Raw genomic sequence first — 23,707 nt, 5'->3', positions numbered from 1 at the left:
TTGGGTTAACTACAGTGATTGAAAAAGAGTTTTCTAAGTAGTGGAAAACCCCTTTAAGTTTTAGTCACATATAAATATTATAAGGGTTGGTCGCTTTCCGTTGAATTACAAAATACCCTAAATATCTCAGTTGTAACAAAGACAATTCTAGGTACCTCCATTGCTTACCGACACTGTATGTCAAATTTCCCCACTGCCCCTGGACTGGCTTTGTAACTAGTTGAAGGTGGTTGTGATCCTGTCCATTGCACTCAACATGAAGGCCTGTCTGGTTGCCTGCTGTACTTCGACAGCTTTGAAGGTAGCAGACAGCGTTCAGCACATACATGATTAAAGAGATTTTTGATACTTATACCCATGTGAGCAAGTGAGGCAGTCATTGGGTAAATAACCTATCCACTGGCTTCTTAGGAGATATGGATAGGACCATCCCCATTATCCACTAACAACCCAATACAAGGGCATCTGTGAGCAGTGAAAAGCAGCTCCGGGGAAAGCAATCGGGGTATATAAATAAAACATCCTCATGTGTATATATATACAAAGACACATTTTGGCTACATGGATACAAATCCTGACACAAACCCAGACACAGCTACATAAGCCCCAACCCATACATACGTATGCTGAACATTCTCTATCGTCAGGTCATTTAGCTGAAGTTCGTCTTCCTCAAGGTTGTCAGTCTCCTCTAACAGACTTGTATCAAAGGTTACCATGGGTGGTGGGCTCCTTGAGGACCTGTGTAACAACACATCTACAATTAGGACATCTTCCATTCAAAACTCTTCATTTAGCAGGAGTAGCTACAGTAGTTGCAGGATCCATTTGTAAAGTGAAACATTTTTGCTATAAATTCACTTCAAATCATATTTTTCTGCTTCAGTTGTTGTATGTGACATAATAATATCACTAGGATATGTTCGGTTGGAAATGCTTGGATGGTGCTACTAGGGATCTTAAAAATGACAATGAATTGTAACAAAGGTTGTCTGAATTTCCATCCTACAACGATCAGCCTTTATTTACATAAAACCAGAGAACTCTATTGATAAGCCTGACCATACACTGACTTTACTGCGGATACATTCTACTGACGACAATATCAGCTTTTGTGACTATATTATTACCGATTCATCTGCATGAAGTATTCATACTCCTTAGTTGGATTGATATTTATTATTGCATTGTGTATCTCCTGGTGAACAGCTGCAATTTCCTCTTGTACAAGACTTGTGATCTTGTGGTATTCTTGCATGATGTCTTTGCTAACAAACAAAACAAAAGTAGATGAAAGTCACGTAAAAACAAGAGAAGATGAAATACAGACACGTCTGCTGACAACATACAGTATGTAGATACATATAGTACACTGTGCACTGGGATCCTTTTCCAAACCTTTCTTTACGTTTGTTAGAGAAAAGAAGCTGGTGTTCTATGAAGAACGGCCACATGAAAGCAATTTCAGAGGAAGTCTCCTGAGATCTCACCACTGACATGAACCCCATACATTTGCAGTAAAAATATTTTATTTGGCTTGACTTAAAGTGAAAAAAATAGAGTATTCAAGGTCTATCAGAGCACAAATCACACAGAACACCTTACACACATCCGCCAACTGATCCAGAGACTGCTCAGAAAAAAAAACAATGCCAAGGTCAGAGATTGCTGAGATGGAAGTTTTGAATTTGTGGTTCCATGAGATGAGCCCAGACCAAATGTAAATGATTTTATTTTGAAGCTTCGTAATACCAGGCTTCACTTTGTTATCATCTGTAGTGTTTTATACTAGGCCTACAAAGCACTATATCTTGCTCTATTCACACATACTACCAACAGAAAATGTCCAAAATGGTATTGTACCGCTCCCACGTCAGCGGCCGAGCAGCTCAGATCCGGAGCCACGGTGGCTCAAGGGGTCTCCGGATCCGGGGGGTCCACGCAGACACTCAAATTAAAAGAAGAAAGGAGGAAGTATGTACAGGGGGGGATTTGGAAAGTTCGTGACGCCACCCACGGTGCGTGGTAAGATGGTGTACCACTGCTCCTGTTGGTGAGGGGGAGCCCGGTGGCGGTGGTATAGCAGCAAGGTGTTTAACCCCTCCGTGGGTAGGGGGTTTGTGCCCCGGGGCCCGTTGGGATGTTGGAGATGGAGGTGCCGTTGGGGTAGAGGAAAAGGGGCTTTTCAGTGTACTCACTCAGTCCAGGAATAATAACACCGACAGCTTGTAAACCAGAATTCTAAGCACCACTGCAGCTTGGAGGGAGCACGCTGGGATCCGTGCCCTTGGTGTTGCTGTTAGCCTGTGGCCTTTTCCCGTGGCACCTTTTCTCAAGTTGGACCCTCAAGTTTGCAACTTTTCGGGTCCCGCTCACCCGTATGGCTAACGTAGTGAGCTTGCTTTCAGGGTTCACGCGTAGGATTTCTTTGGACTGTATTTGGGAAAGTCCTATCCCATCGGTGCGCTAGTACCCCGATTTTGGAGCGGATTGGGGATGAATCTTGAAGTCTTCACCCCCGTCGGGTAAATTACCAGGAGGCGTGAAGCTACTTCCCGTCTTAGGGTCCACGTACCCCGTCGTGCCCTGGCCCCTGTCCGGTGATGGCTCAAGGCTGCCGGCTGCCCTATTCATCAGACCGTGCCCCTTGACACCGTCCCCTGCATTCGGGGTTCTAGCTGCTACCAGGCCCAGACCAATGTCTGCCACCTAGTAACTTCAGGAGCCCTGCTCCGGACCAGTGCCCTCTCCCTCTCGGAGAGTTCCTCCACACCACCTTCTCCTTCCACTCCTGTTTCACTTCTCTCACTTTCCCCTACCAACCCCCCATCTGGGCGGCCCTATCCCTTCAGGCCCCCCAATGGTGTGTCTGGTGGGTTCAGTGTAAAGTGTTTCTAAGGTTTTGATTGTCTAAGCTGTTAGCAACACAAAAGGACCAAGATCCGTAACCAAGGAGGAGTGGATACTGTGCAGAAGGGCAGATTACACAATACCCTGTGACGACCTGATAGGCCAGGGCGTCACAGTATTACAGAGAAAAATAGAAAATGTCACTTTACTTTATGTGAAAAATATCAAATTTACATAATATCAAGCCAAAAATAACCCCAAAAAGAACAGGTCAACCCTCCAAAGGAACCATCAAAGTTACAGTTTGGTTTATGCCTACATGATTAACACCATCTTCTCCTGGAGGGTCTGCATGGACTCATGTAAGTTGGGCAAGCTCAGACTATGGTGGTGCTCCTGGTGTAGTTTAGCAGCTTTGACAGCCAAGATATACTGGTTGTGGAGCGTGTGCAGCTTCCAAGTGTTCTTCACATACTTCTCCTTAGTTTTGTCCCGGTCTCTGTCTGCAAAAGACACAATAATACATAGTTCATGATAACTAGCAAGATAAAATAGAATATGAGTGAAGATGTCTGCATTTCTCTGAAGCTTAAAGTGATGGAATTCTTACCGCTCCTACCTCTCAGACACATGAAAGGTTTCAGATTGCATTTATTTTTTATACAAGAGATTCTTCTCTGATATGTTAATCTACAAAGTTTCTTCTTATGATCATAAGTATAAAGCGAATATCCAGTCTCCTGCACTTGAGATAAGTCCTGTTCCGCATATTTAATACAGATCACAATATAAGTGCAATAAAGAGGAAATAGTTGATTTAGGGTGGCTTTACACGCTATGATATCGCTAAAGCGATCTCGTTGGGGTCATGGATTTTGTGACGCACATCCGGCCGCTTTAGCGATGTTGTTATGTGTGACACCTATAAGCGATTTTGAATCGTCGCAAAAACGTTCAAAATCGTTCATCGGTCACATATCCCCCTATTCCCAATTATCGTTACTGCTGAAGTAACGATGTTGTTTGTCTTTCCTGCGGCAGCACACATCGCTGTGTGTGACGCCTCTGGAACGACAAACTTCTCCTTACCTGCCTCCACCGGAAAAGGAGGAAGGAAGGAGGTGGGCGGCATGTTCCGGCCGCTCATCTCCTCCCTTCCTTTTCTATTGGGCGGCGGTTCAGTGACGCTGCTGTGACGTCGCTGTGACGCTGAACGAACCGCTCCCTTAGAAAGGAGGCGTTTCACCGATCACAGCGACGTTGCAGAGCAGGTATGTGCGTGTGACGCTGCCATAGCGATAATGTTCGCTACAGCAGCGATCACCACATATCGGCCGTGCGATGGGGGCAGGTGCAATCGCTCTCGACATCGCCGGCAAATGCTAGCAATGTCGCAGCGTGTAAAGCACCCCTTACACAATAATTGGACTTTTTCTTCCTGATCTAGAGCCTTCTACGCAGCACAATAGTGTGGAATACACAACCTTGTGTAACCAACATAAAATGTATCTTTGAGTTTGCCTGCCTGCTCTATTCACTTTCCTAGACAATGCTAATGTATGGTAGTATGTGCAAGAAACAAATTATTGCAGACAAAGGAATTATGTTACTAATAAACAAATTTCTCCTCCCAGATGATTGGTTCAGGGTAATTATGATACAGCAAGCACAAAATATTTTTTTTTGCTGTAATTAATATTAGCATGTTTAACTAAAACCATGCTAAGATGGCTATTAAATAGCCCTATAATGTGGAGGTGGTTGATAGTCCAAAATTCAGCTGACAGGTTTTCTTCAAAGAAGACCTATCACCAGGCAGAAAGTGGCCAGTTTTTGCTCATATTTTACTTCCACTTATCCCTTGAGTAGTCTGTTTCATTTTGTTTTTTTATTAAATCTTACATTGCTGTTAGCTCTCAACCTTCCCCCACACCGACTGCTGTGAAATGAGATCTGGAAGTGTTTGTAATGATACATAACTCAATTCAGCTGTACCTATGCACAGTAGTGCAGAGATCAGTGAGAAGAGGAGGGTGTTCTTTACTCCCTTGCATGAGGCTGTCTGCCTATGATAGTTATCCTCAAGCAAGGAAAGAAGTAAATACTGTACTCCCAAAGACAAATCTCTAGTAACGCCTATTTGAACTATAACAATATGTATAATCTAAAGTTTACAAGCTGCTACCTCCACATTGGAGATTCAAATTAAAAAATAAAAACTATGTGTCTGCAGCCACTATTCCCTGATTCCAGTTAAACATGATAAAACTGGTGAAAGGTCCTCTTTAAGGCTGTTTCAGCCCCTTTAATGGTTGTGAAGTTGGGAACTATTAAGTGACCCCAATTGGATGCTACATTAAAGGAGTTGTCCGACATAAACTCAAAATTTTTTGTTAAGCTAATCTGTGCTGTATTGTCATATAAAACACCCCTACATTGTTATTTCTTGTTTTCTAACTTTTGTTCCTCTTGAATTATGACTGTATTCTCTGCAGCTCTTTGTTTACATTCAGCTCCAGCAAACTGACCTCTTCCTGTGCTAAACCTCCCAGTCAGAGCTGGCACCGCCCGGCCTCAGTGTCCAGGCTCGCCCCCTGCCCGCCCTCTGTACACACATTCACTGTCAGTATTCTGCCCCAGCACCTGACCTGTTATCACTACAGCATTGGAAATAACAGCCCCACATCGGGCTCTGCACACCACACACACACATCGGGCTCTGCACCGCACACACACACATAGGGCTCTGCACCGCACACACACATCGTGCTCTGCACCGCACACCACATCGTGCTCTGCACCGCACACACACATAGGGCTCTACACCGCACACACACATATAGCTTTGCACCGCACACACACATCGGGCTCTGCACCGCACACACACATCGGGCTCTGCACTGCACACACACACATAGGGCTCTGCACCACACACACACACATAGGGCTCTGCACCGCACACACACACATAGGGCTCTGCACCGCACACACATAGGGCTCTGCACCGCACACACATAGGGCTCTGCACCGCACACACACATAGGGCTCTGCACCCCACACACACATCGGGCTCTGCAACCCTCCCCCCCCCACAACACACACACACACGGCGCTCTGTACCGACCCCCTACCCCCATAGGGAACACATGTATGGAATACATACTTACCCCTCTTCGGTCCCCGCTGCTCCTGCACGTTCGTCCGCTGTCTGGTCTGGACATATCAGCACAGTAGTGACGTCACCGCTGTCCTGAACTGTCAGACACAGACAGTGGGACAGTGATGAGAAGCAGCGCTCCCTCTCATCAGTGCTTTCAAATATATCGGCATCTATGATCTGTGATGCCGGTACATTTGAATGTGCGATCCTGAGCAGGGGGGCCGTGCTGGCGGTGACACCGTGGGCAGTCGCCGCCAGGCCCCTCCCCTCAGCTCACGGGTCCCACAGCAGTGCCGGGGGAGATTGCGGGGAGAGTACGGGTGCGGGGGAATGTGTGGGAGGGTGCGGAGAAGGGGGGCGGGGACTCACGCACTGTACCCGCCCAGCAGGGCGGCAACATGCTGTTCACAGATTTGCATGTCAACATGGTCCTGCCCATGTTGACATGAAATGACCGGAAGCAGCAAAATCGCGGCAGGAGCGGTCACATGACCACTCTGAGCCGGGGGAGAGGGGCTGGCAGCAGGGAAGGTAAGTGGTCTCTATCTACTTACCTGCCCCAATGTAGCACAATAGGGAAATAATAAAAAAAAAGTCAAAATAAGCCGGATAACCCCTTTAAGGCAAAAAAAATTATATATCTATTGGTGCAAAAGAGCTAAAATTATTAGAATTATCACCTGTTACCACCAACTGTTTTGTAGATCTAAAGTTCTGTGCTGATTATTTCATTATATGTACATCAATGCAGTTCTATGACTAATATGTTCTAGCTGTACTAGTATACAATCTGTATATGGACTAGCAATATTGAACCCACATTCACTAAATTAGGGGGTCAGTCTATTATGTCTGGCTTTTTACAGGCTCAAAGCTGAAGTAAATGTAGTATACACCTCTTATAATAGGTTTTAAATGTTTAGTATTTGCAGTGTTATCACCTTTGTTTGCCTCCTGGTATTTTCTTTTGGCTTGTATTGTATCTTTTACTTTACTACGATATTGAGTCTTCAGGTTTTCAGTTTCCTGTTGAGTCGTCTATAGAATGAAAAGCCAGAAATACATTACATTTGGAATGCGTTTTTGAAATAAGGTACACTTGAAATATTAACATCACTTATCATTTTGTAATGAAAAGAAACTATTTTTTTAATAGCTTCTCATTGTAATCACAGTTGAATTGATGTAGTGACTAGTGATGGGCGGACTCGCAGATACCCAGGATCAACGTGTCCAACCGGGTTTAAAAAAAAAATCCTGTTTGGGCACGGAATTGATCGCGGATATTTGGCTTGACACCAATCCCCATATAATTCTATGAGGATCCAAATCAGGAGCTTAACCCCTTCACCCCCGGCCACTAAAACACCCTAATGACCGGGCCATTTTTTGCAATTCTGACCAGTGTCACTTTGACAGGTTATAACTCTGGAACGCTTCAACGGATCCTGGCGATTCTGACATTGTTTTTTCGTGACATATTGTACTTCATGTCAGTGGTAAATTTAGGCCGATATTTTTTGCGTTTATTTGTGAAAATTTAGGAAATTTGGCGAAAATTTTGAAAATTTCGCAAATTTCAAACTTTGAAAATTTATGCCCATAAATCTGAGAGATATGTCACACAAAATAGTTACTAAATAACATTTCCCACATGTCTACTTTACATCAGCGCAATTTTCGAAACAAATTTTTTTTCCGTTAGGAAGTTAGAAGGGGTCAAAGGTCATCAGCAAATTCTCATTTTTCCAACAAAATTTACAAAATAATTTTTTTAGGGACCACATCACATTTGAAGTGACTTTGAGAGGCCGAGGTGACAGAAAATACCCAAAAGTGACCCCATTCTAAAAACTACACCCCTCACACTGCTCAAAACCACATCCAATAAGATTATTAACCCTTTAGGTGCTTCACAGGAACCAAAGCAATGTGGAAGGAAAAAATGAAAATTTTACTTTTTAACACAAAAATGTTACTTTAGCCATAAAATTTTCATTTTTACAAGGGAGAAAAGAGAAAGTGCACAATACAATTTATTGTGCATGTTCTCCTGAGTACGCTGATACCCCATATGTGGTAAAAATCAATTGTTTGGGCGCACGGCAGAGCTCGGAAGGGAAGGAGCGCCATTTGAATTTTTGAACGCAAAATTAGCTGCACTCATTAGCGGACGCCATGTCGGGTTTGAAGACCCCCTGAGGTGCCTAAACAATGGAGCTCCCCCATAAGTGACCCCATTTTGGAAACTAGAGGCCTCAAATAATTTTTCTAGATGTTTGGTGAGCACTTTGAACCCCTGGGGGCTTCACAAAAGTTTATAGCGTTGAGCCGTGAAAAGAAAAAAAAAATTTTTTACCACAAAACGGTTGCTTCAACTAGGTAGCTTTTTTTTTCACAAGGGTAACAGGAAAAAATGCACCATAAAATGTATTGTGCATTTTCTCCTGAGTACGCAGATACCTCATATGTGGTGGAAATCAAATGTTTGGACACACAGCAGTGCTCGGAAGGCAAGGAGCGCCATTTGAATTTTTGAGTGCAAAATTAGCTGCACCTGTTAGCGGACGCCATGTCGGGTTTGAAGACCCCCTGAGGTGCCTAAACAATGGAGCTCCCCCACAAGTGACCCCATTTTGGAAACTAGAGGCCTCAAATAATTTTTCTAGATGTTTGGTGAGCACTTTGAACCCCTGGGGGCTTCACAAAAGTTTATAGCGTTGAGCCGTGAAAAGAAAAAAATTTTTTTTTACCACAAAACGGTTGCTTCAACTAGGTAGCTTTTTTTTTCACAAGGGTAACAGGAAAAAATGCACCATAAAATGTATTGTGCATTTTCTCCTGAGTACGCAGATACCTCATATGTGGTGGAAATCAAATGTTTGGACACACAGCAGTGCTCGGAAGGCAAGGAGCGCCATTTGAATTTTTGAGTGCAAAATTAGCTGCACCTGTTAGCGGACGCCATGTCGGGTTTGAAGACCCCCTGAGGTGCCTAAACAATGGAGCTCCCCCACAAGTGACCCCATTTTGGAAACTAGAGGCCTCAAATAATCTTTCTAGATGTTTGGTGAGCACTTTGAACCCCTGGGGGCTTCACAAAAGTTTATAGCGTTGAGCCGTGAAAAGAAAAAAAATTTTTTTTACCACAAAACGGTTGCTTCAACTAGGTAGCTTTTTTTTTCACAAGGCTATCAGGAAAAAATGCACCATAAAATGTATTGTGCATTTTCTCCTGAGTACGCAGATACCTCATATGTGGTGGAAAGTAATTGTTTGGGCGCATGGCGGGGCTAAGAAGAGAAGGAGCGCCATTTGACAGCAAAATTGGTTGGAATCATTAGCGGACGCCATGTCACGTTTGGAGACCCCCTATGGTGCCTAAACAGTGGAGCTCCCCCACAAGTGACACCATTTTGGAAACTAGAGCCCTCAAATATTTTTTCTAGATGTTTGGTGAGCACTTTGAACACCTGGGGGCTTCACAGAAGTTTATAGCGTTGAGCCGTGAAAAGAATTTTTTTTTTTTTTTACCACAAAATGGTTGCTTCAACTAGGTAGCTTTTTTTTTCACAAGGGTAACAGGAAAAAATGCACCATAAAATGTATTGTGCATTTTCTCCTGAGTACGCAGATACCTCATATGTGGTGGAAAGTAATTGTTTGAGCGCATGGCGGGGCTCAGAAGAGAAGGAGCGCCATTTGACTTTTCAAACGCAGTGCACTGATCGGCCGCTGCAGGACGCACGGTCGGATGCGATAAAAAAAAGCGTCGGGGATACGTAAAAAAAAAAAGTCACGCCAAAAATTGAGCAGGGATGCCGATCCGTTATCTGCATCCCTAATCAGCGCTCGGCGGGACGCACGGACGGATGCGATACAAAAAGCGTCGGGGATACGGAAAAAAAAGTCACGCCAAAAATTGAGCAGGGATGCCGATCCGTTATCTGCATCCCTAATCAGCGCTCGGCGGGACGCACGGACGGATGCGATACAAAAAGCGTCGGGGATACGGAAAAAAAAGTCACGCCAAAAATTGAGCAGGGATGCCGATCCGTTATCTGCATCCCTGATCTGCGCTCGGCGGGACGCACTGACGGATGCGATACAAAAAGTGTCGCGAATACGGAAAAAAGTCACGCCAAAAATTGAGCAGGGATGCCGATCCGTTATCTGCATCCCTGATCAGCGCTCGGCGGGACGCACGGACGGACGCGATACAAAAAGCGTCGGGGATACGGAAAAAAGTCACGCCAAAAATTGAGCAGGGATGCCGATCCGTTATCTGCATCCCTAATCAGCGCTCGGCGGGACGCACGGACGGATGCGATACAAAAAGCGTCGGGGATACGGAAAAAAAAGTCACGCCAAAAATTGAGCAGGGATGCCGATCCGTTATCTGCATCCCTGATCAGCGCTTGGCGGGACGCACGGACGGATGAGGTGTAAAAATGGACAGGGGATACGGAAAAAAAAAAAAAAGTTATACTCACAGTACCCAGAGGACTAGCAGGAGGATCACTGACCAGAAGAGCTGCAGAGGAACAGATGGCAGAGAGATGGACAGCTTTACAGGAGCAGCAGGCAGATCAGCAGAATGCCCAGGAAGGACCCAGCGATGGACGCAGATGTGATCAGGCCGGTGAAGACAGGTAAGAGGACGTCGGGGGAGAGCAGAGGGGGAGAGGGGGGGGTGAGAGCAGAGGGGGAGGGGGGAGAGCAGAGGGGGAGAGCAGAGGGGGAGGGGGGGAGACCGGAGAGGGAGCTGCAGAAGCAGAATAGAAATAATGGGGGAGGCAGTCAGATCGCAGGGGGAGCGGATCGGGATGTCGGGGGGGGGGGGGGGGGTGGTTGGGGGGAGCAGATCGCGGGGGGGGGCACGGCAGGGGCTATCACGGCAGCGCGCAGGGGCACCACGGGAGCGCGCACGGGCTGCAAAGTGAGCACAGTACTCACTTTGCAGCAGCAGCGGTGGTAGCAGATCGGGATGCCGGGGGGGGCAGATCGGGGCGTAGGGGGGCAGATCGGGGCGTAGGGGGGCAGATCGGGGGGGGGCACGGGCAGGGGCCTTCACGGGAGCGCGCAGGGGCCTTCACGGGAGCGCGCAGGGGCCATCGCCGGAGCGCAATACTTACCTTTGGAGCTGGCGCGGTGACAGCAGAGGCGGCGTCTGCGGCGGCAGCAGCGGTGGCGTGGTACCAAAAGTACCAGCCACTCCACGCTGCAGCCATGTTGGGGGAGGGTCCCCAGAGCAGCACAGGCCTGGGGAGGGCGGCCACCGGCAGATCAGACCGCCCCACTGCACACTGATTGGAGCGATTGCGCGTCATAGCACGATCGCTCCAATCAGTGCTGCAGGGGCTGGGGGCGGCATGTTTGAGGTCCACCTATGATATGCTGCAGCAGCTGCGGCATCTCATAGCTGGATCTCACAGGATCGCACTAATTCGGGCATTATTTTTGCCGAAATTAGTGCGATCGATGTGGTTGGCGGTTCAGATTTGAACAGCCAATCACATCGATCGTCGATAGGGGGTGGCGATGCCACCCCCCCTGGGGTCAAGCAAAGGTCCCCTGCTGTAAGAAACAGCAGGGGACATCATTTGAAAGCCGTTGCTATGGCCACGGCAATCAAATGAAGTTTAGGCCGTAAAATTACGTCCCTGGTCGTTAAGTCACGTTAAAATAGGACGTAATTTTACGGCCCGCGGTCGTGAAGGGGTTAAGGGTATGACCGCACTTTGCGTTTCCACCTGCGTTTCAGGTGCTTTTTAGGTTCGTTTTGAACTGCAGCGTTTTCATGCCAAAAGGCATGCGTTTTGCTTTTCCATAATAGTCTATGGAAAAAGTTGATTTCTAGACCGCACTTTGCGTTTAAAAACGCTGCGTTTAATTTGCATATTTTGTGGCAAAAACCATGCGTTCAAAGAAGCAGCATGTCAATTGTTTTTGCCATTTCTGCAGCTTTTTGCTAACATTGAAGTCAATCAGAAATGGCAAAAACCAAGAAACTTCAAATTTCCTGCGTTTTACCTGCTTTTTAGGTGCAGAAAACATGCGTTTTGAACAAACAAAACGCATGCTTTTCTAACGTTAAATTAATGAAATCATATGTCTCTTTACACACACACATAGTCCGACAATTAAATTAAAGAAAATTATGATTTTATTGCTATTTTAGCATTAATTAAAACCGCTATAATTTTATGAAATATAACTTTTTTCTTTATTAATTCACAAAATATAAATGTATTGTTTTTTTTCTCTTTTTTCATTCTGTTTGTCTTTGTGAACTTTATTTAGCAGTGTCTTGATGTTCAAAACGCATCTGTCAAAACGCAGGTGAAAAAGCATGTAAAAAGCGCTGAAAACGCATCTAAAACGCGGTAAATACGCATGCGTTTTTAGCGCTAAATTTCTGGAAAAGGCAACTTTGGCTGAATCAATTAAGGCAAAAATGTGCGTTTAGAACTGCAAGTAGGACGACGCAAAGTGCGGACATAGCCTAAAGATGGTGGTGGAAGGGATAGGGGGATTAGAGCAAGCACTTTATACTTACCAGTCTCCACACAGCTCTAACGCTACTTCTGGGGCTGCTCATTAACATCATGAATATGCACTGCTTCCTCCACCCACCAGAAGTCCCCGCTTCTCTGATTGGTTGCAGTCAGACGCTACCCCACCCTGTGTGACACTGTGTCTGACTTCTGTCAATCAGAGATGCTGTCTGTGCTTGCCTATATTGCTGTAAAAATAAATAAATATATCGACGTAGGGTCCCCCAATATTATGATACCCCGCACAGACAAAGCATACCGCTACAGGCTACAGCCCCCAGCACTTAACTGTGCTGTGTTTTAAAATAAGAAAGAAATCATTTAAAAAAACGGCATGCGGTTCCTCCCATTTTGATATCCAGCCATAATAAAACTGACAGCTGGGGGCTGGTATTCTCATGCTTGGGAGACCCATGCTTATTGGCTCCCTCGAAGATTATTGATTCTTGCTTTCCACGTCATTCCCTTCAATACTTGGTGCACTGGAGGGGTTACGGACCAGAGGAGGGAATGTGGGGGCCAGCATCTGATGTGAATGCCACAAGATTGGTTAGTTCATTTCTTGCTTCCTATACAGATAAGCCTCGTCCTGAGTGTCCGGAGAGCACTTGTAAAAGGTGGGGTACTGTCAAGGGTGTGTCATGATTGATAGACAACTCTGTGGTGTCCAGCTGCAGAAGATAGCTGCGTTTGGCTGCACAAACTGCTCCTTAATTTTCCATCCTTTCCTCTGTGGTGTGACTGGAGTTTTGTGTATCTAGTCTGTTAGGGTTTACTCTTACCCCTTTAGGACCCTGCGAAGATCTTTTCCTTTCAGCCTCTAATCATTATCCCTCTGTGTTTTTATATATCTGCATTTGCCCTTGGTATATTGCTGGTGATAGAATTAAATTTCTATGCAGTCCTAACCACAAGCTTTATCATCATCTTGAGAAATGCTGTTGTATGTTGCTGTTCCTCTCCCTAAGGGGTGCTTCACACATAGCGAGATCGCTATTGAGATCGCTGCCGAGTCACGGTTTTTGTGACGCACCAGTGACCTCATTAGCGATATCGCTGTGTGTGACACTGAGCAGCGATCTGGCCCCTGCTGTGAGATCGCTGCTTGTTACACACAGTGCTGGTTCATTTTTTGGTTTTTGCTCTCCCGCTGTGAAGCACACATCGCTGTGTGTGACAGCGAGAGAGCAAAGATCTGAATGTGCAGGGAGCAGGAGCCGGCGTCTGGCAGCCTGCGGTAAGCTGTAACCAAGGTAAATATCGGGTAACCAAGGAAGCCCTTTCTTTGGTTACCCGATATTTACCTTAGTTTCTAGCGGTCCGCTGCTCTCACGCTGCCAGTGCCGGCTCCCTGCTCCCTGCACACATGTAGCCGGAGTACACATCGGGTAATTAACCAGATGTGTACTCTGGCTAGGAGTGCAGGGAGCCAGCGCTAAGCGGTGTGCGCTGGTAACCAAGGTAAATATCGTGTAACAATCGCTTTGTTACCCGATGTTTAGCCTGGTTACCAGTGTCTGCAGCTTCCAGACGCTGGCTCCCTGCAAACGCAGCATCGCTTCCATGTCGCTGCTGGCTGGGGGCTGGTCACTGGTCACTGGTGAGATCTGCCTGATTGACAGCTCACCAGTGACCATGTAGCGACGCAGCAGCGATCCTGACCAGGTCAGATCGCTGGTGGGATCGCTGCTGCGTCGCTAAAGTGTGACGGTACCCTAAGTCATCTTAGAGATAAGTTGTTTGTTTGCTTTCCCCTGTTTGTTTTCCTTGTGTCTTCTTTAGGATTTAGTGCGGTTGACTAGTGCTCATCCCGCCCGTTCATTACCTAGGGCCCAGTTCAGAGTCAGCCAGAGCCAGGTGTCCTACTCAGCGCATAATGTGTTAAACCTATATAGGGACTTCAGGGGAGCCAGGGGCAAGCAGTAGGTTTTATCAGGGGTCACCATCTCCCCTTCTCCTAAACACAGGGTTTCCCTCATCCCTCCCCTCCCTTTTTGGCGTTTGCTCTATATTTCCCATACCTAGTGTCGCGGGCGGAGGGGCCGCGCTCGCTACGCTCGGGTCCAGGGCTTCTGCTGCTCCTCGCCCACGAGTGAAAAGGGGGTGGTTTGTTTGGGGAGATAGTTCGTGACGCCACCCATGGGTCGTGGTGATAATAGGCACCACCGCTGCTGGTGACGGGGATCCCGGGAGCGATAGCAGGGAGCAGCTAGGATGTTGGTTCCCCCTCCGTGGGTAGGGGTTGGTGATCCTGGGGCCCGGTGGTTGATACGGGGAGGCAGGGTAGCTGGGGTGCAGGGTTGCGGAGGCACCGCGGCGCGATGCCGGATGGCACTGTTGTACTCATTCAGGCACAGATTCACAGAGTCTCTGGTAAACCAAACGGCAGGATGGACGGGTCCCGCAGCCGGCTGCAGTGTCTTTGCTCTCCCCGGACAGGTTGATGGTGGCTGTCTTTCCCTGCACCTTTGTAGAATGTATTGACTCCGATGGTTTCCCAACGGTAGTCCGCTCCCCGGCGTGTATGTACCGAAGGAGCCCGTTTTGCCCGCAGGCGCTGGCCCTTGGATCTCTAGCCTATATCGGTGGCTTTTTATCCTCACTGTGTGGACTGTTGCCTTCTGTCGGGTCTTGGGTGTTAGGGAACCCCTGGAGTTCCGGTCACTTTCGGATTTGACCGTTGTCGGCGGCTCCTAGCCTGGTCGGGGTCTGATGGCCCTGCCTTTGTGCTTGGTACAAATCTGCTCCCCGGCTCGGTACAGGAGGGCCACCGCCCGTCCCCGGTCCTACAGTTACGCTGACTTGCACCACCTCCTGCAGACGGCCACCACCGTCTGCCAACCTTGCTGACAGTGCCTGGGCTCCTACCCAGACACCAACAGTTTCTGTCCTCTCACTTTCACCTCCAAACTGAACTCTCCGCTTTTTCCTGCCTCCAGGCCTGTGAATTCCTCGGTGGGTGGGGCCAACCGCCTGGCTCCGCCCCACCTGGTGTGGACATCAGACTCTGGAGGGAGGCAACAAGAATTTTGTTTGACTGGTGTTGACTATCCAGGGGAGGGTGTGTGTGTGATGTTATGTTTGTGACTACCTGGCTAGTCCAGGGCATCACACTAGCGTGACAGTTTTACAGCGAAGAATTTTTCAGGCGCCTGGCCAAAAGAGGTAGAATATTAGGAGACATATTCTGAAAAACATCAGGCAGGCTTTCTGAATTCTACATTTTTATAGTAGGTCTTGCAGGAGGCCACAACTGGAAGATTGATCATTTGCATTTCAAAATGTCGCCACTTTTATTCTGCCCTCTCTGAGAGCAAGCAAAAGGTAGTGAAAAACAGATTGATTTCAGAATTGTGTTTATTACAGGTTCCTGTATTATACTTTTTGTTAAATGTAGAGCTTTATTAGTCCTCGCGCCATACTGTAGACTAGGGGTCCTCCAAGTGACATACATGAGCTCAGGAGTCCATTGCATTCATGAGTTATAAGATATCTTCACCCTCCCCTGAACTATAGCTCAGCTAACATCCGTCTGTCCTGACTCCCCCATAAGTAGGAACTAATGGCTTGATCAATCAATCCTGGATTCTGTATGAAAGAATAAAGAAGAATAAAAAAATCAGTCATTTATTATAAGGCCTCCGACACACATCCGTTAAAATCACGCACGTGTAATACGGACCGTTTTTCAGGTCCGTGATCCGTTTTTATGTCCGTTTTTATGGTCCGTGTGGCATCTGTGTGAACAGCGTATGCTAGCCGTGTGTGCATGTGGAATGTCCGTGTGTGCGTGAGATACATAACTGACATGTGAGTGTGTTTTGTCCATGTGAAATGTTCCGTGTGTGATGTAAAATGACGTTGAGGCATACCCGCTGACAGCAGACAGTGTCGCGCGTAGAGAATGAACTCAGGTGACCTTCACCCGACTTCATTGTCATACCGCGGCTCTGTCTGTGTCGCATACTGATTAGCGGTCACCCGTGAAGGAATCTCTGGTGACCGATAATCTCCAGAGTAACTGAAGTGAGCAGCGCGATTTTCGCTGCTGTCACTTAGGTTACCTGCGGCCTGCTGGAGTCACCCACCCGAGACCGCAACTTACCTGTGACTTCATCGCTGTCACTCGGGAGACTTGCTGTCACAGTTGGAGGATCCAGCGGTGGCCGCGAGTTACCTGAGTGACGTCATCGCTGATCGCGATACTTACATCAGTTGCTGCATGGTGCTACTAGGAGCGGCGGTGTTCTTCTACTGCTCCTGTCACCTTCATGTAGCAGAGCTGGAAGCGACGCGGGACCTCCGTGGATTACGCCGGACATGGGTGGGTTTTTGGGGGTTAATAAAGTGGTGAACAAGGATATTTGTTAGTGTTTATTATTGCAAATAAAGGATTTTACGTTGTGTGTGTTTATTAACTTTAAATTACAGGTTAATCATTGTAGGAGTCTCATAGATGCCTGCAATGATTAATCTAGGACTTATTGGCAGTTATGGGCTGCTGCCATTAATTCCTTATTACCCCGATTGCCAACGCACCAGGGCAATTCGGGAAGAGCCGGGTAGAGTCCCAGAACTATCGCATCTAATGGTTGCGGCATTTCTGGGTGGCTGCTGGCTGATATTGTTAGGCTGGGGGGCTCCCAATAACGTGGAGCTCCCCATCCTGAGAATACCAGCCTTCAGCTGTGTGACTATACCCTGGCTGGTATCAAAATGGGGGGACCGCACGTCGTTTTTTTTTAATTAATTATTTATTTTTTTAACTGCACATTATAAACCCGCCCACCAGCGGCTGTGATTGGTTGCAGTGAGACAGCTGTCACTCAGCGTGTGGGCGTGTCTAACTGCAACCAATCATAGGCGCCGGTGGGTGTGGAAAGCAGGGAATACTAGATTGAGTAATGAGGCCGGCTTTTTCAAAATAGTAAAAGCCGCCGGAGCAGTGTGAACGCCGTGCAGCGCCGCGCCGGTGATTGGGGATCGGTAAGTATGAGAGATGGGGGAGACTGACCGACAGACAGAGAGAAGGACAGACAAGACAGAGAGAGAGACAGACAGACAGAGAGAGAGAGAGACCGACCGACGGACTGAGGGAGATTGACCGACATACACAGGAAAAGAAAGAATGACCGACATCGCTAAAAAAACCCACAAAACGTACACAGAGCATACGGAGATGCATCTGTGTCACGTACTTGTGCGCACCAAACCATTGACTTTCATGGTGTCCGTGTGTGAGTGTTCCGTGCAGGAAACGGACATGCTGCCGTGAAAAACGGAAACACATACGGATCACGGACACGGACATGATGAAAAACGCAAGTTTGACCACAAACATATATACGGAAACGGACAAAACACGCACGTTTTTAACGGATGTGTGTCGGAGGCCTAAGGTGCAGTGCTGTCTCAAAGCACAACGTTTTAGATACTAAGACCTAATTTTTTAAGTTAGCATAGACCTCATGCAGCATGGACAGTCTGTCAGGACTGCTATGCATCTTCCATTATGTCTCTGATTACTTGAAAAAGAGAGCTGCTTAGTGAATAGAAATGTGTTTTCCTGTAAGACAGTGCTGTACTTCATCATAAAGGACCAGTTCCTGTATTACTCAATGCATTCTGTTGGAACCTAGCATTCCCTCTGATGTTCACCTACCACTGGCGACACATTACTATGCACCAGATGACTGCTCCACTACTATCTATTACAATATAAATTATTGATATGAAAGTGCTGGATGGTTTTATGTTTTATAGAATATAGATACGGTGATGCTGGTGTTGCAACTAGAACTGTAAATCAGTCGCATACTTACATATGCAGACAGGACTGGTTCACAGCAGTACAGGGAAGTAGCCCGGCAATCACACGGAAGTCAAACCCGAATTCAGCTCCTCACATTGTAAGATTAAAGGGTATTTTCCCAAGATATCAAGTTACCCCCTATTCATAGGATAGGAGGAAACTTACTGATCACTCAGGGGTCTGACAGCTCGGGCCTCCTAGGGATCCTGAGAATGGGCTTTGCAGAACTCTGTCTTGAATGGAGCAGCGGTGCTCATGCTCAGCATCCTCTCCATACATTGTCTATGGAAGTGCTGTAATTAGAGGAGAGAGGTGCTCAGCTTTCTCCTGCAGTCCCATAGACTATGGATTAAGTTCGAGCATGCGTACCTGTTCTTTATTCAAGATGGGTCTCTGTAAAGCCTAGTTCTTGACATGTACAATGCTTATAACAGGTAATTTAAATGACGAAAAGCCAAAAAAATGAACATCAGTTATAATTAGTTATGGGCGAGCACTACTTGATACTCGATTGAGCATCGAGGTGCTCGGGTATGCTCGTTACTCATCGAGCATTGCGGGTGCTTGAATGCCATGCTTGAGTCCCCGTCTCACATGTTTTGAGGCTTTTAGACAGCCCATCAACATTGCCTGCTATACGTGGTAATGCCATAGAAATGTGATTATGGTAATGCCATAGCCAGCTGCATCACGTCATCATATTTTATATAAGACTTGGTGTCCTCTGGAAGCAGTTCAGGGATAGTTGATGTAGGAGAGAGAGCTGACTTTAGAGCAGACATATAGGCAGTGTTGAATGGGTAAGTACTTGTACACCGCTGCTGCATCATTAAAACAAAAGTCCTTTTCAGGGCTATATACCAACCTTTCTTTAGTAAAACTGCTGTTATCTGCATTCAGTGTAGGGATAGCTGGTGGAGGAGGGATAGTTTTAGATGAGAGGCATATAGGATGGGTTTATTGCCTTATAGTCCTTCTATACTTATACTGCTGCTGCAACCTAAAAATAAAACTCCTTTTCAACACCACATAAAGGCCGTGGGCCAGGTGAATGTGCCTGCTGTAGGAGTAAACCAACATGCTCATCCACGAGACCTTGCTTACTGTTCCACTTTGCAGGGGACGCGGGACATCACTCTTGAAGCCAGAATAGTGCAAACAGGTGTTCGGTTGGATTGCAGATAATGCTTCCAGTATGTTTACCAGCACTATCCTGTCTTCTACCCCCTTCACACGTCTATGGAAAAAAACAAATGTTTTGCATGGTCCGCTGTCGAGTTCCGTGGGCCATCCATGTGTCCGTGCATGTGTCATCAGTGTGCTGTCCATGTGCTATCCATGTTACATCCGGATAGCACACGGACAGCATTAAGTTGTATATTTACCTGTTTCTGGCACTGCTGTCACACTTGCTTCCGGCTCTGCAGTCAGTGCAAGTTTCTGCACCAAATCTGCATCTCCTGGCAGAAAAATGAAACAAAAACGTGATGTGGTTTTGACGTGTTTATCTGCTACAAGATTCAGATTTGGCTCAGAAATTCTCACAAATCTGCTTCTCCTGGCAGAAAGACACATCAAAACCACATTACGTTTTTGGTGCATTTTACTGTCAGGAAATACACAGATATTCTGCAACCAAATACTCAACGTGCGCACATAGCCTAAGCTAATAATTCAGAATTGAGTTCACCTCAGGTGAGTTAATTGAGTTCATCTCAGGTGAGTTTGTAGAGTTCACTGAGTTCATTGAGTTTACCTGAGATCAGAGCTAGGGTACTGTTAGAACAGCCAGCTGTGAACTCAAGTGAACTCACTGATGTCACCACTTACAGCTGAGGCTCTGTCAGTGTATCCCTGACACCACACTGCTTGGTCATATTTTCTAATGTGCTAAAAATGGGCTGAAAAGAATACGGATGGTGCAAGTTGAATTACTACAAAAATTCCCATCTGATAACACTGGTAGCAGAGGTCATATTTCCTTGGGCAACCCAGGAGAGACAAGGGAGATACAAACCAGGTCCAATAGAGGAAGGGGAACACTATCAATTTCTGGGACAGTTTCATTAGACCCTCCCAATGCCCACGCCTTGATGTGAGGGGTAGTCTGACAAGGAGGGAAACGTTTTTGAAGATGATGAAGGAGTACCTAGCCGATTGTACCAGTGTCCTCCATGACTCCTCTGTGCCGTACAACTATTGGGTATCCAAACTGGACACATGGCATGAACTGCACCTCTATGCCTGCATTTTGTCAGAGTGGATTTTTAGTGCCACCTGGAGCATGATAACTGATAGGTGCATCTGCTTATCAACTGAACATACTGACAGGTAGACTCTTAGCAAGAAGAATAAGGCCTGCATTGACCCACACCTCTCAATATCACCAGATAGCAGCAGTGGAACCTAAAGCCAATTCAAATGTTTCTTTTTATTCTGGTATATTCTCGTGCACCCTTCCTACCCAAAAAAAGATATACGGTTCATAGTTTTTTCTTTATCTTGCCCTCCTCCACCATCATATCAACATTAGAGGGTCATCAGGTGGCCCTTGCTCCAAATATTTAGAGGGTCACCAAGCGGCCCTCGCTCCAAATTTTTAGAGCGTCATTAGCCGCCCTTCACTCCAAATTTTAAGAGAGTAAACGGGCAACCCTTGTTCAAAATCTTTAAAGGGTCATCTGGTGGACCTCGCTCCAAAAATTCTAGGGGTCATCAGGAAGCCCTCACTCCAAACTTTTAGAGGGTCATCGGGTGGTATTGCAGTCCATCCTAATTTTTGGCAGTCCTTGCACTTAGTGCATAGCCTTTGCAGTCTAGGTGACCCACTTCCTAACAATTTTAACAGAATGTGTATGAGGGCCTTCTTTATGTCTAATACAGAGTGTATTGGAGTGCTTCTTCCTATTATTGGCAGTTCTTGCATTGTCTTCATAGGTTTTTGTGAGTTTCAGAGTCTCTCCTTCATAAATTAATCAGCATGTGTCTGACCATATCACACATGCCACACGCCCAGATACATTTATTACATTTGCCGGTGACTACTAGTGGATGTAGTTTTATTTCCGCCTCTAGGTCATCTACTGCAGTCAAAGGCAATGGAGAAATACGGTGAGAGATGGCCTGGCTATTATGGGGTGGAGGAGATGGTTTTTTTTTCTCCTCATTTCAATTTTGCCTTATATACAAGTCATACATGAAAAAATGTTTCCTAACATTTTTTCCAGTAAAATCCATTTTATCTTTGGTTTTGTATGTTTTATTGTCAGGCCACAAAAGTGGAGTAATACTCTGACAACAGTGTTCCCAGTAGTGACCTCGGAGTCAGAGGTGCATCCTGGCGTCTTCCCCATGCTGTTCCCATTCCATATCAGCACTTTTTCCATACATTTCAGTGATTTTCATGCCTCCCCAGCTGTCCTGGTAGGGTCTTCTGGAAAAATGCTCAAGTTTCCCACTGACTTCCATTAGCCCATCCATGTATCTGACCTGCTCGATTCCAGTACTGAGCACTCGAACATTTTAATGCTCGCTCATCACTAGTTATAATCTGTTTCCCATACACTTACCGTATTTTTCAGATTATAAGATGCACTTTTTGCATCCAAAACTGGGGGGAAAATGTGGGTGAATTTTATAATCACGGTTGGTGATACTGAAGGCTCGGAGGAGGGGGGAGCATCACTGCAGTGGAGTGGCTCAGGCGGGTCACAGGACAATGGGTTGGCGATAAGTGTGGGCCTGGGGGTATCGCGGCAGTGGACGCCATTGATCTGCCGACACGCTGCGGGCTCCATTGAACTGCTGGCGCTTGATGAGACGGACTTTAAGAAAATAGCCATAGAGGCTAATGTGCACGCGCCACCATCGCGTCAACCGACTGCAGATCAATAGAGCCCGCAGTGTGCCAGCAGATAAATGCTGCCCACTGCTGTCGCGATACCCCCAAGCCTGCAGTATCATTGACCCTCCTGAGCTGTGACACTCCCTCCTTCGAGCCCGCAGCATTGCCGAACATGCCTCATGTAACCCTCCTGTGCCGCGACACCCCCTCCTCTGAGCCTGCAGTATTGCCGACCATTCCTCCTGTGACCTTCCTGAGCAGCTCCACCACCACCGCTCCCCCCTGCTGAGCTACTATAAGACGCACTAGGATTATAAAATGACCCTCATTTTAACATTACTTTTTTTCTCCTATTTTCCTCCTCTAAATTTGTGGTGCGTCTTATAATCCAGTGCGTCTTATAAAAAGAAAAATATGGTTAATATTAAAATAAAAACCAGAAGTGTCTGTTTTTTTCTGCTATCTGTTTCTTTGGATAGTAAAAGACGTTGTACAGGCTCATTGTTTTGTCTAGGCAAACACCTAGCAGACAGATCAGTTACAAACGGATGACATTTTATGAAAGGAAAAACCCATTCAAATTAATGGGTCCTGTAACTGAATGTTTTATATCCAGTTTTATGCTTCCCATATGTATCATAAAACTTGAAAAAAAATGTATATGTGAACATAGCCTATTAGATGTATAATATATGTATAAGTAGTCTTTTTTGCCCAAAGGAAAAAAAAACATTCATAATATTACTAAGAAGCACATCCTTAACTGACTAAGGGAATCATTTAATTTTTGAGGTTAATGAAAGTATTCTTTGTACAGTGCTTTGGAATATAATGGTGTTATATAGTTAGAAATTAATCCGACGGGTAGGCATGTCTGCTCCAATACTTGTGGCTACCATACCAAGCTATAATTAATGAATTACACAGCTTTATACCTAAGGTCAGGAAATTAATTAAAACATCATGATGAAGCAAGTATCTGTTTGGTCCATTGCCATTCTGCCACCACCTTACCTTTTCTGAAAATCTAGGCTGTATTATTAGTGTCACTTCATACATTAGGTATATAGGACTTATGAAACACACTTAGAGGGAAAATGTTTAATATTTCAGCTTCTGGAAAGAGGATCAGACCTTTCCCTGTGCCAGCATATTAAACTAGTATAATGCCAGCCCTCTATTCACGCAACGGAAATTCATTCTCCTGTCAAATAATAATAACAATACGGTGCACCGACCCGAATTTCCGAGCACATGGAATAAGTTACCTTCAAATAATCCTGGTTGAGAAGTTGCCACTGTTCAGTATATGACTTTTTCAGCTGCTGTTTTTCCCTAATGAGATCAGAGAGCTTCTTCAGAGGCCCGGAATGTAAAGTGTCGGAATGGTTCCGTAATATATGACTCAGGTTCTCTGTCTGGGTTACCATTGTAGACCAGGCCTGTGAATGCAAAACAATGTGGAAAAGGTGACAAAATGGAGA

At 46.1% G+C, this 23,707-nt stretch overlaps 1 protein-coding gene across 3 annotated transcripts in view; it reads right to left on the bottom strand.

The window, feature by feature from the left end:
- The window catches only part of FES (FES proto-oncogene, tyrosine kinase), a 182,190-nt gene that overhangs the window by 97,554 nt on the left and 60,929 nt on the right, over positions 1-23,707 (bottom strand). For all 3 annotated transcript variants that reach the window (XM_075345888.1, XM_075345890.1, XM_075345889.1), the window contains exons 3-7: positions 23,492-23,665; positions 6,952-7,048; positions 3,170-3,353; positions 1,131-1,268; positions 622-741 (exon numbers count right to left, since the gene is read on the bottom strand). In XM_075345888.1, the coding sequence (XP_075202003.1) occupies positions 622-741; positions 1,131-1,268; positions 3,170-3,353; positions 6,952-7,048; positions 23,492-23,665 (713 nt within the window). The remainder of the gene's footprint in view (positions 1-621; positions 742-1,130; positions 1,269-3,169; positions 3,354-6,951; positions 7,049-23,491; positions 23,666-23,707) is intronic.

Source organism: Anomaloglossus baeobatrachus, chromosome 4, assembly GCF_048569485.1.
Source record: "Anomaloglossus baeobatrachus isolate aAnoBae1 chromosome 4, aAnoBae1.hap1, whole genome shotgun sequence".
NCBI lineage: Eukaryota > Metazoa > Chordata > Amphibia > Anura > Aromobatidae > Anomaloglossus > Anomaloglossus baeobatrachus.
This window is presented reverse-complemented; position numbering and strand designations above follow the sequence as displayed.